The sequence below is a fragment of the Leopardus geoffroyi genome, chromosome B1 (assembly GCF_018350155.1).
Source record: "Leopardus geoffroyi isolate Oge1 chromosome B1, O.geoffroyi_Oge1_pat1.0, whole genome shotgun sequence".
In the NCBI taxonomy this organism is placed as follows: domain Eukaryota; kingdom Metazoa; phylum Chordata; class Mammalia; order Carnivora; family Felidae; genus Leopardus; species Leopardus geoffroyi.
Genome location: NC_059327.1, coordinates 84,260,257 through 84,280,558, shown reverse-complemented (window position 1 = coordinate 84,280,558; position 20,302 = coordinate 84,260,257). Strand labels below are relative to the sequence as shown.

Here is a 20,302-nt window from a genome sequence, read left to right as displayed (position 1 = left end):
AAAGGGAGCAGGTTCGAAAATGCCTGAACTTTGAATATGTTCACAATCAACAGATACATCAAGAGTGTTTGGAAACCTTATTGGATTGAGTTGTCTGAGCACAACTTCTGTCTGGCTTATTATCTTTGGCCACCAAACTACAGAGACCCAAGGGCAACCCCAGGAAACAAGGCTTAGATATAAGAGTAAGAACCAAATTACTGTCTTGAATATAATTGAAAACATAATTTTAAAAAAAGACAACAAAGTTGCTACATAGTTCTGAAAAACAGAAGGCAACATTATGAATTCCTATTTGGATTGTTCTTCATTTATTCAACCCGTATTTATATTCATCTTACTCTGGACCAGACACTGTGCTCAATGCCCTTGTACAAGGGTGAACATAGTAGATAAGGTTGAAATTAAACAGTTGATGTTCTAGAACTAGAATTTGCTCTTCAAGCTCTCAGGATTTGAGCAGGTTACTCTAGTCTTCTACACAGTCTGAAATTTATAAAAGTACACATTTTTTATGAGTTATAGGACTTATGTAATACACTTGACCCTTGAACAACAGAGGGGTTGGGGCACTGAACCCCTGCATATTGGAAAATCCATGTATAACTTTTGAGTCCCCTAAAACTTAATTAGCAATAGCCTACTGTTGACAGGAAGCCTTACTGATAACATAAACAGTGATCAACATGTTTTGTATATTATGTGTACTATATACTGTATTCATACAATAAAGCAGTCTAGAAAAAAGAAAATGCTATTAAGAAAATCATAAGAACATAAAGTACTTATAAAAAAATCCGCATATAAGTAGACCCAAGCAGTCAAACCTGTGTTGTTCAAGGGTCAACTGTATTTTAACTAACAGATTTGAAGGTGCCAAATACATTACCAAATAGTTTTAAGTGATGTTATTTTATTTTATTTGGTACAAAGAGAATAACTTTAAAGTATAACAAGGTCATCTATGTTTGAGTGCTGGCTCTAATATTTTCTATCTGAAGTTTTTGCCAAAACGTTCTAGAGCTCAGTTTCATTATTTATAAAGTAAAGGAGGTTTCACTAGATTTCTAGAGTGACTCTTTGATCTCAAATATAGCACTCAAATTCTAAGGGCGTGTAAGAATACACATTAACGTAAAAAAATATTTACAAGAAATCTATCCAGGCTTACTGTGATGAATACAGTCCACCCATAATTGGCACGGCATTTGTAAACACATGCACACTTTAAGGTGGCATTTAAAGAACTATTTCCTTAAATAGATAAAACATTGCATTTGAAACCTTATTTATAAGAATCAGCAGTAGACTTTATTTTAGTAGATGGTATTGGAGTCAAACCTTTTGTCATAATATATTCATAAAGATTATAGGGACCATGGTTGGCTAGATTTTACTGTACCTGGAAGATCAGAATGTTAACATCATGACCCTTGATATTTATTTTTTATTGACATAACAAATATTATACAGTGATCGCTGTATGCCAAACACTGTTCTAATCACTTTACACATACCAATTCATTTAATCCTCAAGAAACTCCTAAGAAGAGCTTATCACATCTGTTTTAAATATGAGGAAACTGAGTCATCAAGAGGTTGACTAACTTGCCTAAGGCATTAGAGGCAGTAAGACATTAACCTTCTCATGGCTAGTAAGCGACGTATAGGCTACATTCAAACTTGGGTCACTGGCTCCCAAGCCCCATGTTCTCATCTACTTTGCTATTTTGACAGAACTCATAAACCAATGGGCTTAGATTGTGATACAGAATACCCAAAGAAGGAAATGACGGTAGTTACTAAAGAAAAGAACACCACTTGTTTCCCGTAAACACAGGTACACACACACACACACCCACACACCCACACACAGCCCTCCAAGCCTCACACAGCCCTCATGTATTCACAAAACCAAATGATAAATTTGACAGATTTGAAATGTATAAAAAATATATATATATATATATATATATATATATATATATATATATATATATAAATATATATACTGATCCCCCAGAGAAGTGGTGATATGGAAGTTAGGATCTTTAGTGTTTTTAGATTAAATTTTTTATACTTTGTTTAACAAGCCAAGAATCAACCTCATAAATGTTATGTCCTGAGCAAGTATGTTACATATATAATGTTGATTCTGTACAACCTTTATGCAATACCACACTATGTAGTTTTATGGTTTAACATGTATATGACAAATACATCTTTTATTCACCAATTTGAAAGAATTATCTTTATAATTTAAGGGTCCCTTTTTACATCTGCCTTAAAATAAGCAACAATTGCACCTTCCAGAAAATGCCTGTTTGTTGAACCATTGTAGTCCTCTGGTATATCTGGCCAATAACATGTGTTCCTGCTCTCCCCACCTAGTACCTTTGTTCTATCCATAGTGAAAATTTGTATTCTTTTTATGCACATTAGAGGACTTCAGATTCAGATTCTGAATTCTTTCCATTAGTGCTGAGAGATTATTTTTAAAAGAAGTTTTCTATACCAACCAATGTGCTTTTATATGGCTCAGATGTTCATGTCAGGCCTCTAAGACATACTCATACATTTGTCAAAAAATTATGATAGACCTCCACTGAACAATGAAAATGCCAAGAGACATGAAATGGGGTAACAGAGAGGGCTTCAGAAACCTCTCATTACTGAGGAAAGCATGCAGGCACAGGATAAGCGCAGGCAAGCGTCCACATCCCCACTGAAAGGCTGCAGCAGTTAAAAAAAAAAAAAGTAGAAGCTAATGATATGCCAGATAAGAAGCAGGTGTCTCTAGAGCATCACGGGACATTCCTTTCTGGGAACAGAGAGCCTGTGCCATGCTATCGGGTGTGCTTCTGAGTCAGTCTTTGCAGCAAAGAGACAATTTCGCTTAACTTTTTAATTAACGTGTGTCCTTGCTGACAGACATTGTGAATAAGGCACTTTTTCCTTCCCATTATGTCTTAGACTTTAGATTTAATTACTGTGGAAATGAATCAAGAAACATGACTTCAGGCATAGCATTTTAAATGTCGGTAGAGTAACAATATTAATTCTCTATTTTAAAAGTATTGGTGTCATCCCATCTTCCTGATGGATGATGTGAAAATAAATTTTAGGAAGCAGGTGACTGACCTGGAGACCCTACCAGACATTGGGAAGATCACGTGTTAGTTGCAGTTAGGAAAGATTTTGTTTGGATAAAGACTTAGTTTTATTTTGTACATATTCACAATTCCTAATATATAAAGAAATTGTTCTTCAAGTGCTATCTATGAAGGGACTAGAGCCCTTTAAAACTTGGATCTAAATGAGCTAATACGCTATTATCAAAATCCATCCACGTTGTATTTTATTGCCTAAAATCAGTAGGGGGAATACTTAACATTATTTTATCTTTCATGCCATGAGCTATGAACCATGGAAATGCAGTGAAGTTACTAAATATTTAGTCCTCTAGTAAAATATGTATTTGGAAAAAAACCTAAAACTTTAAAATGACCTTAGAGGAAAGAAAGTTGAAGACATGTGGGATACCTTCTCATACAATCCAGGGCTCGGATAAAGAAGTCCTTGTGCAGCTGGTGCTCATCTCTCAAGATTGAGCACTGCTCAAGAGTCACCGACATGGACGTCCTGTCTTTGGCACTTTTGCAACAGGTGAAACGAATACCATTTAGTTTGCGACAAATCTGTAACACAGACACATGAACAATTTATCGTTCATTTGTAGATTACTCTAAGGTGTCGGACTCCTCTAAACACTTCTTATCTAAACACACCAAATTTATGTTAATTTATGACAGTCAATTGGTTCAATCTGCCCTGGCGAATGAAAAACATTATCTTTTCATTTCAAAAGCTAGTGGAACAGATTGAATTTATTTAGTTCTTTGTATGTGGTGTGTGACATGTGGGGCTGTGGAAGCCATATGAGATGGTAAATATCCAGCAGAGGCAGCAATGCCCCCTGAGAGGGGGCCTGAACTGTAGTGGATGACAGTAATAATCACAGCTGAGGAGCAACACCTTAATTGTGAAGGGAAAATAAAACTATGTTTCCTGGATCAGATACTTGATTTGAATCCTAAATAACTAACATCTTCTTAATTTATATTTAAGAAAACTTTGCTAGGTTTGGTTTTATGGTACGAGATTTCAAACATCCACAGGGCACCAGCACAGCAGATAAGTGAACCACTAACCACTCATTAATGTAACTAGTAGGAAGAAGGACACCAAAATAGTCACTGTAAATCACTCATCTACTGTACCAGGTACGACGCTGATATATTTCATATAGATTTACACATGATTAACTGTGCATGAACCCTGGAAGAAGATTTAATCATTCTTATTTTACAGATGAAGAAATTGAGGTTTAGCCAGGTTAGGTAACTTGCGCATAACTGAGCAGAACCCGGATGCTAATGTGGGTTTACATGATGCCAAGGACCAAGCCTTTAATTTCTGTTCTATTCTGTTTCTTTTTGTAAATTCTTTCTTTTGTTATTCCAATGTAAGTCAAGAGAAAAATCTCTCAGCTGCAGTATTCTCTTGTCTATGGTTAGCAGGTGAACCATTCCATTCCTTTCTCTTCCCTGTCTCATGGTAGGGCTCTGATATGAGATACCAATAGTCTACATTAGTGTCAACAATACTAATCAACATGCAATTAAAATAAATCTAATGTGATATGATGCAGTTTTGCTTTATTATCTGCCATCAGATAACTTAAGGAAGATCAATTTAAGAATATTTTACAACAGATATCTGCCTTAACAGTTTTCTGCTTTAAGGAAAACATATAATGATACAGCTTATCAAGGATTTTTACCATGTTTTAATTGTGATTTTGATACTTACACTAGGATTTACAAATCCTTATTAGAACTTTGGTACTTTCTCACCATTTCAAATATAAGCAACTAGAGAAATATGAAAGCATGATTTAACCATAAAATCTTTTTTTATCTGTAAAACTGTAATCTTTTCAAATAAAAAAATATTTCAAAATTTTAAACATAAAACAGCAAAGACTTGACTATATTCTTGCAATGAAATATAGACCCCAATGTCACTTATGTGATATGATTTTTAAAAGAATGAATATTCTTTAAAATGTGTTGCCTCTACTGGGGTGCCCGGGTGGCTCAGTCAGTTAAGTGTCTGACTTTGGTTCAGGTCATGATCTCGCGGTTTGTGGGTTCGAGCCCCACGTCAGGCTCTATGCTGACAGCTCGGAGCCTGGTGCCTGCTTCAGATTCTGTGTCTCCCTTTCTGCACCTTCCACATTCGCACTCTGTCTCTCTCCCTCTCTCTCTCAAAAATAAATAAACATTAAAAAAATTGACAAAGAATTTTTTAAAAAAATGTGTGGCCTCTACTATAGTCAACTAACCTACTAAGGATCGTTGATGTTCTAAATTTAAAATCAAGAGGAGGCAGCGTAAATTAAATCAGAGTGGGCAGGTGGGGTCTTGGTTTCCTTATTTCTATAACTTCTTTGAACTATAGGAACTTAATTTAATGTTCATTTTTTGATGTAGAGAGAGAGTGAGTGCAGGGGAGGCGCAGAGAGAGGGGGACAGAAGATCAGAGGCCCTGGTAGCACAGAGCCTGATGTGGGGCTGGAACTCCAGAACCATGAGGCCATGACCTGAGCTGAAGTCGGACCCTTAACTGGCTGAGCACCCAGGTGACCCTGAACTTAATTGAACACACTTGATAGGCATTTGGTCCTCTTTAAATTCTCATTTTTTATTGTTTAAAATTTAATCAAGATAAAACCAAATAGCTTTATATGTTTTTTTCTATGAGAATGTAAAATATTAACAGAGCAATATTTAATTAATAGGTTTTAAAAGAGAAGAAAATGAAATAGAGACAGAAATAAAAGCTTTTTGGAAAATGTCAAAGGGAATTTCCACATTTCTTCATTGTAAAAGTAGTACCCAAGTCTTTGATTTAAAAAGAGGATATTGAAACTGAGGTATCAGCCTAAAGAAATGCTGTAATAATAAAGTCAGTGTTGCTACATAATGCCAAATTTGCACACTGTGGTTTCCCTGTATTTTTCAAGGCAGACAACCATCCATTCAATGATTAAGTTGTGAGTGAGCTATATTTGGTCAGTATTTAAGTTTCAAAAAAGAATCCCAGGAATGAATTAGATTCATGGGAAAACTTTTAAAAATACATTCAAATGGTATAACAACATGTACTAAGAGAAAACGTACATTTGTGTTTGCACATGCATATCCTTCATTTATCGATTTACATAACTTCATGATATGTCTATAATGACATATGTATATGTTCCTAAGTTGTCAGAAAGCATTGGTAAATGATCAAATCACCTTCCTATTATCACATTAGTAAAATAGCAAAAATAGCACACGACCCACCTTTGTGAAATTTTTGTGAGAATTGACAACCATAGGAGTCTTTGAAGATATAAAGAGCAGCCACACTGGGAGGGGGAAGCTATTAAAAACAACCTTCCTGTAATGCAGTATGGTGCTAAATGGGGCCAGTGTAAATGAGCTACCTGAAAGCAATGTTTCATATTGTTACCTTGGATGTTCTTCCCTGGGGCTCCAAGAGGGCATAAAGGGAAGCTAACACAGATTTCCTCTGCCTTGTTCTTGGTAAATTATTTTATATAGACTCATGGTAAATTATCCATTCCTTTTTCCCAGAAGAGAGTAAGTAATATTGGATTGTAATTGAACACTGGCAGTAGGGACAAGGCTTTGTTTTAAATGCTACTGATACAGAATGAATAGTTATGTCAGAAGATCAGTTACTGAACTCCAAATTACACAAGTAACCGTGTGCAGTAACTACAAATATGGCATTCATCATAAAGGTCTCCAAAGTGTCCCTTTTCTGATCCTCTCATTAGGAAAGGATCTTTGGGTGTGAATGCTTAACAAAATTCATAAGTTCATGTGTGCTATTGCCTGAATGGTTGCCAGACAAGAAGTTAAAAATTATAGGCACTATTCTCTCCCTCCCTCTAGTAGAAACCTGGGGTAGGAAATAAGGCAGAACTTCTACCCGGAGGGTACCATTAAATGAGAAAGAACCATAGAAAATATAGCTCATTACCCCAAGAGCAATCCATCAGTAATAAATTCTATGCTAATATCTAAATTAACAAACCCATTTACAAGCTCATTAATTGAACAATATGTCCAGGAGCCTTACTGAGCCTTTCAGTCAGAGATCTGATAACCGCATTCTGTTGAAACCATATGTCTCTAGAGTAGCACTTCAAAATCCTGATTGATATGGGTGATTGACATTGCAACGTGTAATATGAAGAAATTCACAGAGACTTCACTCTCACTTCTAAGTGTCAAACATCCAGGATGTACAAGAAAAGCCAATAAGTAAAATTCTTTCTCGTTGAGTGCATCTTCTTCCATCTCTTGTTCTAGTATATTAATAGAACTACCAACAGCCTTGAAAATGCCTAATCCCCTTGATGATGGAGGATGACATCCGGTAACCCAAAGTGCAGAGGTTGAACCCTACATAGCAGATACTCGATGATGCTTACTGGTCAGCACAGTGACGGAATAAGATCTGGCTGGAGAGTGCTTACCGTTGCAGCCAGCCACATGATTTCTACATTCTTTCTTTTTTTGGCTTGGATATTTTGATGGAGATTTTCTAGTAATCCTTTTAAATCATTTTGTTCTTGAAAATGTGAAATATCTGGGGAAAAAAAAAAGGAGAAAATAAGGGCGATAGTATTAAGCTGCCCATGGAGATGTGCTCAATGTAAGAGCAAATAGAACTTCCATGACAACAAATAACATTCGGAGCAGAGAGCATCTGAGAATAATCATATTTATTAATCCCTCCAGCTTTATTCTTTTCTTAAAATATGCCTCAGTTTCCTCCATTGCCTCTTCTGTGCTACTGTGGTAATGTCAATTTTCATATACTATAATTTTACTAATAAGGGAAACATTTTTGATGATGGTTGCTGCCTCACTTCAACTAAAGCATGATTTGGATGAGACATGAGGTAGAATTTTATACTTTATTATCTTATAGTCACTTTTTGCTACTACGTAGTCTGAAACAAGAGGATATGTTACACTGAACACCTCAGGGGTGGGAGAAATCTGAAAGTTCAAAAAAAAAAAAAAAACCCATGAAGTCAGTTTCCATAGCAAGATTCCTTAACCTCAGCACTATTAACATTTTGGACTGGATAGTATTTCATTGTGGGGAATGGGTTTATGTTCTTCCATGTAGGATGTTAAGCAGCATCCCTGACCTCTACCATTTAGAAACCAATAGTACCCTTCCTGTGGCAATTAAAAATGTCTCCAAATGTTCCTTGAGGGCAAAATCTATCCTGGTTGGGAGCAACTGCTATTAAGGAGCACAGGTATGTCATGGAAAGAGGAACAACATGAGAGGTGATAGTTAATTATATGAGATAATTAGGTAGGGAACAGGAAATGACTGATTGCTCACATCTCTACATGCTAATAACTAGAGTGTAGGTAATAAATGGCACACACTTTATATTAAAACCTAAGGCAATGTACATCATGACACAAATGTCCCTGAGACTTGGTGAGATGGGGTTCGAGATCAGAATATAGAGACGGAAACAAAAAGGCTTTCTAGGAGAGTTGTTGGATTAATGCTGTACAGTATGAAAATGTGTTCTATTATTGAATCCACAAACCGAGGGATGAAGAATTCCTGAGAATTTTAATAGAGGCTAAAAACAGAACAAACTCCATAAGCACAAAATACACTGTGCCTAGGCTCTCCAGTAACAGTGAAGAAAAAATTAAAATATTCCTGAATCAGATCTCCCTCTCTCCCTCTCTTTTATATACACATACACACATACATGCACACGTGTGCGCACACACATATACACACACGTGCACATACATACACACACGTATACACATGAACACACATATGACACAAATAAGCTGTAATCATAATGAGACTTCGTGCTTTCCAAAACTGTACCAGATGTTTCATTTTATTAAAATAATACATCTGAGTAGTTCTTGACTTTAGCTCCAGAGAGTAGAGGAAGTATCCTAATGAACTATACTAGCGATCTATATCTACCAAAGAGTGAAAGTGGTTTATAAAATAAAAATATCCATTAAAAACAATTATATATTATCTCGAATTTCATGACCACAGAAGAGGGTAAGGTCAGGTACAATCGAGATGCATACCCTATGTTAGGGAGGTGAGATTTAAAATATCCATATAAAATATATGCATGATTCCACTGTATTAGTTTCTAAATGGAAAAACTATCAGAAGTCAAACCCTTACTATGTAACTATAGATGGTTCTCTTAAGAAAGACAAGGTCTGACTAAAAGTATCACATTACTAGGTAGGAGACTCTCTGATGTACAGAAATTTTAACAGGATGCAGGCCAAGGATAAAGGGATGGAGAATAATGCGGAATCCTTAAAGAGAGTTACAAAAACAGCTCAAGACTATAGCTGACCAAAGAACATAAGGACTATAATGCTGCTTTTTAATTGATACTGATAGCATACAAGGAACAAGAAGTCAGGTCTGCCATTGCTGCCCTTAATGAATTAAAATTATAAGTAGCCATTTAAAAACATGTAAAGATATATCATTAACAGATAAAGTGTCCTTGACATTGTTGAAAGGAAAAATTGGTCAGATCAACGCATGAATTTATTCATATAACACTGTATGTGTATGCATGTGTGTGTGTGCTTATGTCTCTCTATACATTCATGAAGGCAGAGCGAGACATCGGTTTTGATGTTAACAGCGGTCTTTGTTAGGTTGTAGGATTTAGGGTGATTTTTCAACTGCCTTCCCATGTCATTTGAGACATTTAAAATGAACACGTACTGTTTCTAAAGAATAAAGTTATTTTAAGAGAAAGGGAGAACACAATATAGGCATAAGAAAAGGAAAGAACCCAAATTCTTAAGATACAAAGAGTTGACCTCAAAATCTTCACAGTTTAGTAGGGTGAGATGGATTTTAAACCATTATTAACCGCAGTGAAATGTACTGTGGGCTATGACATTAAGTCAGTAAAAATAATAATAGAAAAAAAAAATAATAGAGACCCAAGGGAAGGAGTGCCTAATTCCATAAAGAATACTTGGGTATGGAAGAATTTTTAGCAAAAGTAAGGCCTTGTGGTTACAGAAAGCATTTGAGTGTGGAGAAATGATACAGCACTGTCAAAGCAGGGAATTTGTAGTTTACCAGGACCTTGCAGGGCATGGTCCCAGAGTCAAAAATTATGAAGGGTCTTTTCTGTTATGCTAGGAAATTTGGGCTTCATCTTAAAAAACAGAAACAATTAGGGTATTCTAAATAGGGACATAACCATATCTGACAGGTCCCCAAGATATTTTCTGAAGTCACCTGAAATAAATGGCTCTCGAACATTTTTGAAAGGAATACAGAATAAGAATTTTACCTTATATGATGCCCCACAGCATGATGCTCACATACACAAACACACACACCCTTCTGTAACAAAAAATTATGACATAATATTTACCCTTAGTGCAAACACTGTTCCCTGAATATGTTCTCTTCTATTCCATGTGATTATTATTATTACTTATTGTCCCAACCCTTGAAACTGATAAAACAACCTGGAGTCAACATAAACAAATTGCAAATTACTGACTTAGGGCAACCCCATATCCAAGATGGTAAGTGACTTTCACAAGGTTCCTCGTCAGAGGAAGTAAAAAAATCCTAGTCTCCAAATTCCAATGCCGACAATTTCCCCCATATCTGTGCTAATGTCTTCACAATTGGCTGGTGGTCCTAAAAGGCAGTTCCAGTATCAACACAATGAACCAGCTTCTTCAGAATTCTGAGAATCCAGAGTAAATATAGTGATTTTTCAAAATAATTCCGTTTCACTGTTCACATGAAGATTTTTTAATCAGTTATATAAAATAGACTATAAGGATCCTAAATATAAGTCAAATAAATGGCCATCCTTAGCCTATTTCTACCCCATAAAGAGAGCACTTTAAGACAGACATGATGTCCCATGGAAATCTCAACCCTTCTCCCCAGGGCATGCTTTTCAGAAGGAAATCATTCTGATGTTCTTAAAATTTTCAGGCCACTCTTTCTATTTCTATAATGATAAAGCTGGCTTTATTCAGAGCACATCTCTACCAATTCAATACTTTGTTTGCTGCCAGTTTTTTCTCAACCTGAGCAAAATCCTGCAGGTCACAGAAATTCAGGTCTGGTTCTGGAAAGAAGTATCATTGGTAATGACTAGACTGTGGATTAATAAGTGAGATTTTAAGATAAAATGAGAAATCTTGATAAATCAACTTAAAATCCTGGTATACATGGAATGTGGATTAGTTTAAACTTAGAATAAATCTCTTCAAATGTAAATATCGCAAGTCTTGCTTTTTGCTACTCACTCCTGCATTACTCTAGCACATAATTTGAACAGGATAATTAAATCTCCATACTTATCTCCGTAAGAGTATTCTTTTTTCAAATAGGGTTCAAGAAAAAAATCAGGTGAAAGGTACAAGAACGTTCACTGCATTATTGTTTATAATATTCAACAACAGAAAAAAAAACACCTAAGTATTTATAAAGAGAATGGATAAATTGTTATATATTCATGAAATGTAACATTATACAATGGGTAAAATCAATAAACACGCTATATTATATATGTACACATCAGCATGAATATAGAGTAAAAACTATGTTGAGCAAAACAGTAAAAATTATGGGACGCATCCAAAATAATAGCAATAATATAAAGTTAAATATGTAAAACTACCAGATTTTTTATGGATAATATATATGCAGTAAAAATGTGTATGAGAATGTAAAACGCCAAATTCAGGGTACTTCTTTTCTCAGAGAAGGGAAGGTGAGGGATTAAAACTGGAAGGTGTGGAAAGGGAGCTTTCATTCTATTTGTAAGTTATTTGTTTCTTAAAAAAAAAAAAAAAAAAAAGAAAATTCTGAGGCTGAGTGATGGGTTCCCTAGTGTTTGTTATCTTATGATGTATTCTTTTTTTGTTTGTTTGAAACTTTCATAATTTTTTTAAAAAGAAAGCATGGAACCAAGCTTCCCAGAAAGTGATTTCTAATGCCAACTCTGTCCCTGATCTGACATGTGGTCTTAGGTGAGTTGCTTAACCCTCTGTCCTTATTTTCTCTACTGCAAAATGAGGACAATAACCCTGTCATGCTTCATCGACTTGAAGTGGAAAACAATTAATAAAAGTCTTGGCAGAAGCGGCTACATTGTTAGATTCTGTGTCAACCCTGAAAAACAGAGAAAGACATTAGTAGCTCTTAGGAAAGCATCCACAGTCTCAGATAGGAAGCCTACTTTCTCAGCAAAAGTCAGAATTTTTCCAAAGTAGGAAATACTCTTTCAACACATAGAGGTGCACGCAAAGATCAGAATCAGAAACACTCACAACCCCCATGACTGTTCTCTTACCACTCTCCCATGGAACATAAGAGCCAAAAACAGAGTCACTTTTTATACCAATATCTTCCTTAGGACATTGACCTGAATCAAAGATGGGGTGCTGACAAGCAAGCAGGAATGGGACTGTAAACTTTCGCCTGATTGAGCTGTGATGTTAATGAGGCCAAGGCAATAGCTTCATCACCTCACAGTCAAATGACTTTATGTTGCCAGAGTGTTCCAAGATGAAATGGAAATTAAAGCTCAATTCCCAGCACCACACCTACTTCCCACTTCATAGCTGGCACAAAATTTAAATGGGATCAATCATACTTCCACTCTGATGTCAATTTATATAATCCCATCCACCTTGAAATCAGGATCAGTTCAGAGATGGGCATTTGAAACTAAGCCAACAAGAACTTGACTGTGACCTCAGCAATTATTTCATGGGTATGTGGGTGACCTCTTCTGCCCCAGCTGAGTGAAGCTGAGGACTCAAATGTGGAAGGAGGAGGAAAAGTCCTCTTTATCTGTTTGGTTGAGTATGAGTTGAGCATGGGGATAATTGGTCATGCCAGCCATCATTTGAGATAGACCAGTTGTAGGATAAAGTCTACACTAACAGTGGTTAAGTGATGAATTAGCATGGAAAGTGTCTTTTCAATACTGCTAAGCCATTGAAGCAACCTTCCCTTGAAGGGTTGCGTGCTTGACCTTTGGAATTTTCAGTTTTGTTCATAAATTTTCTTTATTGTTCAAGCCAGTTTGAGTCAGGGTTTCTGTCACTTGCAATCAAAAACATTCTAAGGTAAAATATGTGGCTATATAATATAGGCATTTTTAACACTGAGCAGCCATATTGCAAATGTGTATTGTTGCCTTAGAGATGAGAAAATGACAAATAAATTAGAATGTCTCTCGAAAGCAGCACATCAATCACCTCTACAGTGATGGTTTTAAGACAAGGCTCTACATTCTTTGACACTCCTTCTATTGAGAGATGGAGTTTATGTACTTTCCCTTGGAATGCTGGTGGGCTTGTCACTGTCTTTACTAACAGAGTATGGCACAAGTGACGCTATGTCACTTTGGAGTTAGGCCATAAATGCCAATGCAGCTCTTGTCTGATTCTCTTGGAACTTTGCTGTCTGTGTTCCCTATCTTGAGGTGCTCCCTATAAGAGCCCAGGCACTATGCTGGGAGAAGCCCAATCACATGGAGGCTCCTATTTAGGTTCTCCAGTCAACAGTTTCACCCAAGTCCAGCCCTTAGGTCATCGTGGCCCAGGTGTCAGAATGAAAGTGCAGAAGCTTGCAAGTGCAGAAGCTTTCAGAACACTCCAGTTCCCAATCAGTTAAGTGACACCCTGACACCGCACCCCTCCCCCGCCCCCACCAATCTTTCCAGCTGAGGTCCCAGATATCATGGAGTGCAGATAAACCATCTTTACTTCCTCTGTCTGAGTACCTTCCTCTGTCTGATGCTTACAGAATCTGTGAGCATAAATAAAATGCTTCTGATTTTATATCAGTAAACTTGGAATAATTTGTCACCTGGTAATAAATAACCAGAACATCTACAAAGGGAAAAAAATTGTAAGAGTCTGTATCTTTAAGTATTGAAAATAAACATATAGGGACACTTGGGTGGCTCAGTCTGTTAAGCTTCTGACTCTTGACTTCTGCTCAGGTCATGATATCATGGTTCATGAGATAGAGCCCGTGTTGGGCTCTGCACTGATAACATGTAGCCTGCTTGGGATTCTCACTCACCCTTTCTCTCTTTGTCCCTCCCCTGCACACTCTCTGTCTCTTAAAAATAAATAAACTGAAAAAAATGAACATATAAAGAACAATACTTTCATAGTCTACCCTGGTTAGTACTATATCCTGTGATATCAAATCTTCTCTACAATTAATTCTAAAATAATTATAGTTAAATTAACTATAGTTAATAGTTAACTATAGCTAAACTAGCAAGCAAACAAATGCAATTAGGTGAAAGCCATTGAGATGTCTTAAAATTGGAAATTACGTTCTTTTGGATGCTGTAAAATCTTGAAAATATTAAAAAAAAAAAAAAAGCCCCAGTGAAACTGGCTCTATTTAAATTGTATTTCCAACTTAACAATTTATGAAAAAGGCAATATAAGAAATCAAATATCAAACTCCCCACCTGAACAGAGCTGAATAATATTTTTGACCTATACACCTTCATTGTTTCCTTTTAAATGAATTTCAAGGTTGCATCACCCATAGTAAATGAAAAGACAACTTTACAAGTAACTGTGTTAAACATTCTTCAGGATTTTCCTTGCTCACTGTCATACATTGAAGGCCATGGGACTTGGTGTGCAGGGAGGAGAGTAGAATTATAACATATTAATTTTTTTTCCTATTTTTGTTTTTGTTAAGAAAACACTCATGATTTGATTTCTGAATCTCCAAATAGTTTCAAGTCATTACAAAGGGTTGGGGGGGAGATGGTTTGCAGGTAGATGACTCTCAAAAGCCTAAATGCCTCAGATACTTGAGATAGTTTTATGCACAGACAGAAGAAAATTTGAGTATGGAAAGGAGGTTGATGCAGATTCTCCAGCTGAGTCTTCTTGTGAGCCCAGTTGCACTGCCTGCATTCTAGTGAGTGTTCACTGCCTTAGCAGTGAAGGCAGTTGATGGCTGCCTTTCCTTTTTCCCAAGGCAACTCCCAAGTCCCTGCATTTTACTTTGACAAGAATAGCAAGAAAGGTCCTGTTGAGAGCATACATTACCCACAAAATGTCTGAAAACCAAAGCAAGTATAGACTTCTTAAAGCTTAGGACAGAAAGGGAAGCAGCTTCTGAGATATTTCCAGTACCCCACCTCCCTACCATGTAAGAGCCAGGCTGCCAGTGAAATATGTCAAGGCCACATGGCAGCATAGAGGGGCAGATGCATAATGAGGCCATCTCCAAAAAAAGAACAGTTCAGCACTTCCATGCTCCACTTTCTGATAACATGGAAGGAAATGACTCCCAAATTGCTAGAATGATAGCCAAAACAAAGCAGGAGAAGACAGTTGAGAAGACAGGGCTTTTTCCCAATAGCCAAGGTCTCTGCGTTACTTCTTTAGGCTCCTGGAGGCAAGCAAGAATGAGATCTTTAATATTTCATACTACATGGAATAAAATAAAGAACTCCTGAGGTATTAAAAAAGGTACAGATGAGGTAAAATAGAGGAAGAAGATTACAGAAACAAAGCTGACTTGGGCGGCTCCAACATGAAAAGGGAAGAGGTAATAAAAACACAAGGTAGACATTTCATTCTATTCCTATAGCTCCTTTTTTGGCTTGAAGTGAGCTATAGTTTTATAACCTAGTCTTCTCATATATTTATAGTTTATTGAGAGCAACAAAATATATTAAACTATCCATGTCACCAGACTTATCTTTTCTGATCCCTTGATAAAGATAATTTTATCTTTGAGTGTTGAGTTTCTCCTCCTTCTCTGACTTCAAAGATGAGTCTGAGTTTTGTTTTGCAGAACTGGAAGCATGAGGAATTTAGGATGCAAGAAAAGTTAGACCAGAAGGAAACAAAAGACTTCGCACTTGTGGCTGAGAAAAACAACACAGTAAGCAGTGAATGTTTGAGAGAGTGACATGCTCAATAGAGTGAAATAGAAACTTGGACAAAAGGACTTAAAAAGAATCATCATAAAGATTGCTAGTTGTCTGCTCTTTGATGTTTAATTAAAAGTTGGGACTAAATTTTATTTACCTTTAATTATTGGGCTCTTTATTAGATGTCATACTATGCTGAAACTGGAGTCCTAGGAGATTCATGTTAAATTAGGTGATATTTATTTCCAAAGGGGAAAGTGAATCCTAAGATTTTTAATATCCACCTTACTCCTCACTGTGGGGCCAATAAACTTATCCTAATGGTGATGATTTCAGGATCTCATCCCTATCACAGTATTTCACAAAGAGATATATGCTTTTTTAAAAAGATTATCAGGCAAGCAGTGATTATAAGAAAACAATTCGTTAAGGTTAATATAGATAGGTATTTATATTTGAATAAATATACACAAGACAGAGGAAAAGAGACTACCGAATGGGGAAAAGAGGCAGGTTGTTTCAAACTATAGGAAGAGCTTTATAATCAATTTTAACTGGATCAATAAGTTGACTTGTTAGTACAAAGGAGACATACAACTCTCGCGAGAAACTCAAAGTGCATACAGTCATGATCTTGTCCGTCACTGTAACATTCATAAGTGCAGTGTGACATCTTCTTAGCACAGACACTGACACTGGAAATATTAACTCCCTTTCTCTGGTGAGATAATGGTAGAATGTACTTTGATGTATTGGCATATACATATTGATTATTCTCATTTAGTCGATAACGAAATGGAGGCATTCAAAACATCAAGCGATTCACCTAAGTGAGCTTTCAATTGAATTCATATCTTTTGACTTCATGCCATTTTATGTAGACTTACTAGGCTGGTTTACTGGGAGTCTAGCCAATCTTTGATGAGTGGTAAAATTTGGAGTGCAAGACTCAGTCTACTTACTCTACCGACAAGGAAGCCCCTGTGAGAGGGAAAGAATGTAGACAGATGTAAAGTTGACTGATATACTAATCTTAGACTTTTCCTATACAAATTAGAGCAGAAGAGGGCTAACCAAAAAACTGATGCGTCTAAATTGCGAGGAGCCTGAAGTAACGTAGAAGATGCAGAGATCAATGCTGAGATAAACAGGGGGGTGGCCATCTGTATGGGCATCTGTGAGTGTGCATGTCTACCTCTGTTATTTGCAGTACTGTTTACATTTGTTGCTTCAGTCTAGTGCACAAGTTATTGGACACCAGAAGTCTATGTCTGTGGTTTTACCTGCACATAGAAAATTAAAACTGAATACTGTTTTGTATCACTTTTCCTTTCAAAAAGCCACAGAAGTGCTTCTAGAGACATATCAGGTAAAAAAAAATCCCTTAATCTTTATTAATATCAGAGAAAATTAAAAGCCTGAAGAGGTAAGTACATGAGAGTTTCTTCTTCAATGAGCTGAAAATAAAGGTGCTGGTGGAAATATGCAAATGTTTTTTAAATCTGCAGTTTTAAGTTGAAACGATCAGAAGAACTACAGCAATGGGAGAGCAGCAGTACAAAAGTGAAAAGAACACTTAACTGGGAATCAGGAAATATGGAACTTAGTCCCTGTTCACCCACTAGCTAGGTGTGTGAACTTAACAAAATCATCTTGGATCCCAAGCCCCTTATAGCATTTCTTAAAATATGTCCTGAGGGGCACACATTTGGCAAGATGCTTGTGAGTATTATATATATATTTGCTATATATCAGATTCTTTAAAACATTCATAAATGACCTCATCTATCTCATTAATTCATTCATTCAACAAATAGTTATGGAGTATGAGCTATAGGCCAGATAATGTTTTCGGTAGTTGGGATATAAAGTCAAAATATAGACAAGGATACTTGTCCCCAAGGAGCTTACATTCTGAGGAGATACAGCCAAACAAAGTAAATGATGTATTGTACACTAGATGATGGTAGGTGTTATGGAGAAGGGGACTAGGGCATGGGAGATTGCAATTAAAAAAATTTTTTTAATATATATATATTTTTAATTTATTTTTGAGAGACAGAGTGGGAGTGTGAGAGGGGCAGAGAGAGAAAGTGACACAGAATCCAAAGTAGGCTCCAGGCTCTGAGCTGTCAGTGCAGAGCCCGTCATGGGGCTCGAACTTGGCCTCTTAACCTACTGAGCCACCCAGGTGCCCCGGGAGATAGCAATTTTAAAGAGGGCAGTCAATGGGGCACGTGGGTGGCTCAGTAGGTTAAGTGTCTGACTTCAGCTCAGGTCATGATCTCACAGTTTGTGAGTTCAAGCCCCATGTGGGGCTCCAGCACAGAGCCTGGGGCCTGCTTTGGATTCTGTGTCTCCTTCTCTCTCTGCTCCTCCCCCAGTTGTGCTCTGTCTCTCTCTGTCTCTTAAAAAATAAGGAAATGTAAATAAGAAATTTTTTAAAAAATAAAGAGGGCAGTCAAGGGTGTTGTATGTAAGTGATGAATTGCTGAAGTCTTACTTCTGAAACCAATATTGTGCTGTATGTTAACTAATTAAAATTTAAAAGGAAATAAATAAAGACGGTAGTTAAGAAAGGCCTCACTAAGAAAGTGACATTTGGGGAAAGACTTAAAGGGACGAGTGAAGGATCCATATAAAGGGAGAGAATTTAAGGTAGAGAATTTAAGGCAAGAAAAAGTCCCAAGAAACAGCAAGAAGTCAGTGTGGGGCAGAGTAGAGCAAGGGAGGGAGAGAGGGAGGAAAGGAGAGTCAGCAGATTTGCTGCCAGATAACAAGGAACCTTCGAGACCACCGTAAAAATTCAGGTTTTTAGTCGGCTGAAAAAGTAGGGGCTATCAGAAGAGTTGGAGGAGAGACGTGATTTCATTTTCATGTTTAAAAGATCACTTTGGCTGCAGTGATAGAAATTGAGTGAGGCTGAGAGAGGAAACAAAAGACCAGACAGACCTTATTGCCATAATATGAGAGTGAGAATAATAAGGACTTGCACAGAATGGTAACAATATAGGTGGAGGGAGCTGGTGGCACACACTTGGGAAATAGAGCCAGTGAAATTTTCTGATGGACTGAAAGTGGGGTGTGAGAAAAAGAGAAGAGTCAAATGTGACTTCAATGTTTCCTTTCCCAAAGCAACAAATAAGCTAGAATTCATTAAAAACTAAGATGGAGATGATTGTAGGAAAAGTAAGTTTTTTTTTTAAGTTTATTTATTTTGAGAGAGAGACAGCATGAGCAGGGAAGGGGTAGAGAGAGGGAGAGAGAGAGTAGGAAAAGTAAGTTTTTTTTTTTTAATTTTTAAATTATTTTTTAATGTTTTTCTTTAAATTTATTTTTGAGAAAGAGAGAGACAGAGAATGAGTGGAGGAGGGGCAGAGAGAGAGGGAGATACAGAATCCGAAGCAGGCTCCAGGCTCTGAGCTGTCAGCACAGAGCCCAACACGGGGTTTGAACTTGTGAACCACGAGATCATGACCTGAGCTGAAGTCGGACACTTAACCGAGTCACCAGGTGCCCCGGAAAAGTAAGTTTTTAAGGGCATATCAGGAACAAAGTTTGAGGTGATGAGCAGGACATATGAGTTCCAGGAAGAGAGATGGGCTGGTGATGTAGGAACAGAGGTTGATAATTAATAGATGGTATTTAAAGCAATGAGACTGTGTTCAACAAGAGCAAAGACATCTGTAGACTAAATCCTGGGACCCTCCGACATTTGGAGGTCAGAAAGTTAATGAGGAATCAGTAATGACAGTGGAAAAGTAGCCAGAGAGTAGAGGCAATCACAGAAAAGTGTGGTGGCCTGGAAGCAAATGATGAAAGATGGAAAAAAATGACTATGTCAAATCTATTACTAGATCAGGTAGGATGAGAACAGAGAACTGAGCACTGAGCACTGGCTCTAAACCCTATGAAAAAACCAGTTTCAGTAAAGTTATTTAGACCAAAGGCTGACTGGAGTGGATTCAGTGAAAAAAAAATGGGTAGAGAAAAATTGGAGACAGCTAGTAATCTTTAAATTCCTCTTTTAAATGAGAAAAAACTGAGGGCTGATGGGGGGTGGGAGGGCAGGGAAGGTGGATGATGGGTATTGAAGAGGGCATCTTTTGGGATGAGCACTGGGTGTTGTATGGAAACCAATTTGACAATAAATTTCATATATTTAAAAAAAATAAATAAAAGTATTTTGAAAAACAAAAACAAAAA

The 20,302-nt window shown here is 36.8% G+C and overlaps 1 protein-coding gene across 12 annotated transcripts in view; it reads right to left on the bottom strand.

The window, feature by feature from the left end:
• INPP4B (inositol polyphosphate-4-phosphatase type II B) overlaps positions 1 to 20,302 on the bottom strand; it is a 778,265-nt gene that overhangs the window by 46,043 nt on the left and 711,920 nt on the right. For all 12 annotated transcript variants that reach the window (XM_045466827.1, XM_045466836.1, XM_045466862.1 and 9 more), the window contains 2 exons: positions 7,619 to 7,731; positions 3,544 to 3,698 (listed from right to left, as the gene is read on the bottom strand). In XM_045466827.1, the coding sequence (XP_045322783.1) occupies positions 3,544 to 3,698; positions 7,619 to 7,731 (268 nt within the window). The remainder of the gene's footprint in view (positions 1 to 3,543; positions 3,699 to 7,618; positions 7,732 to 20,302) is intronic.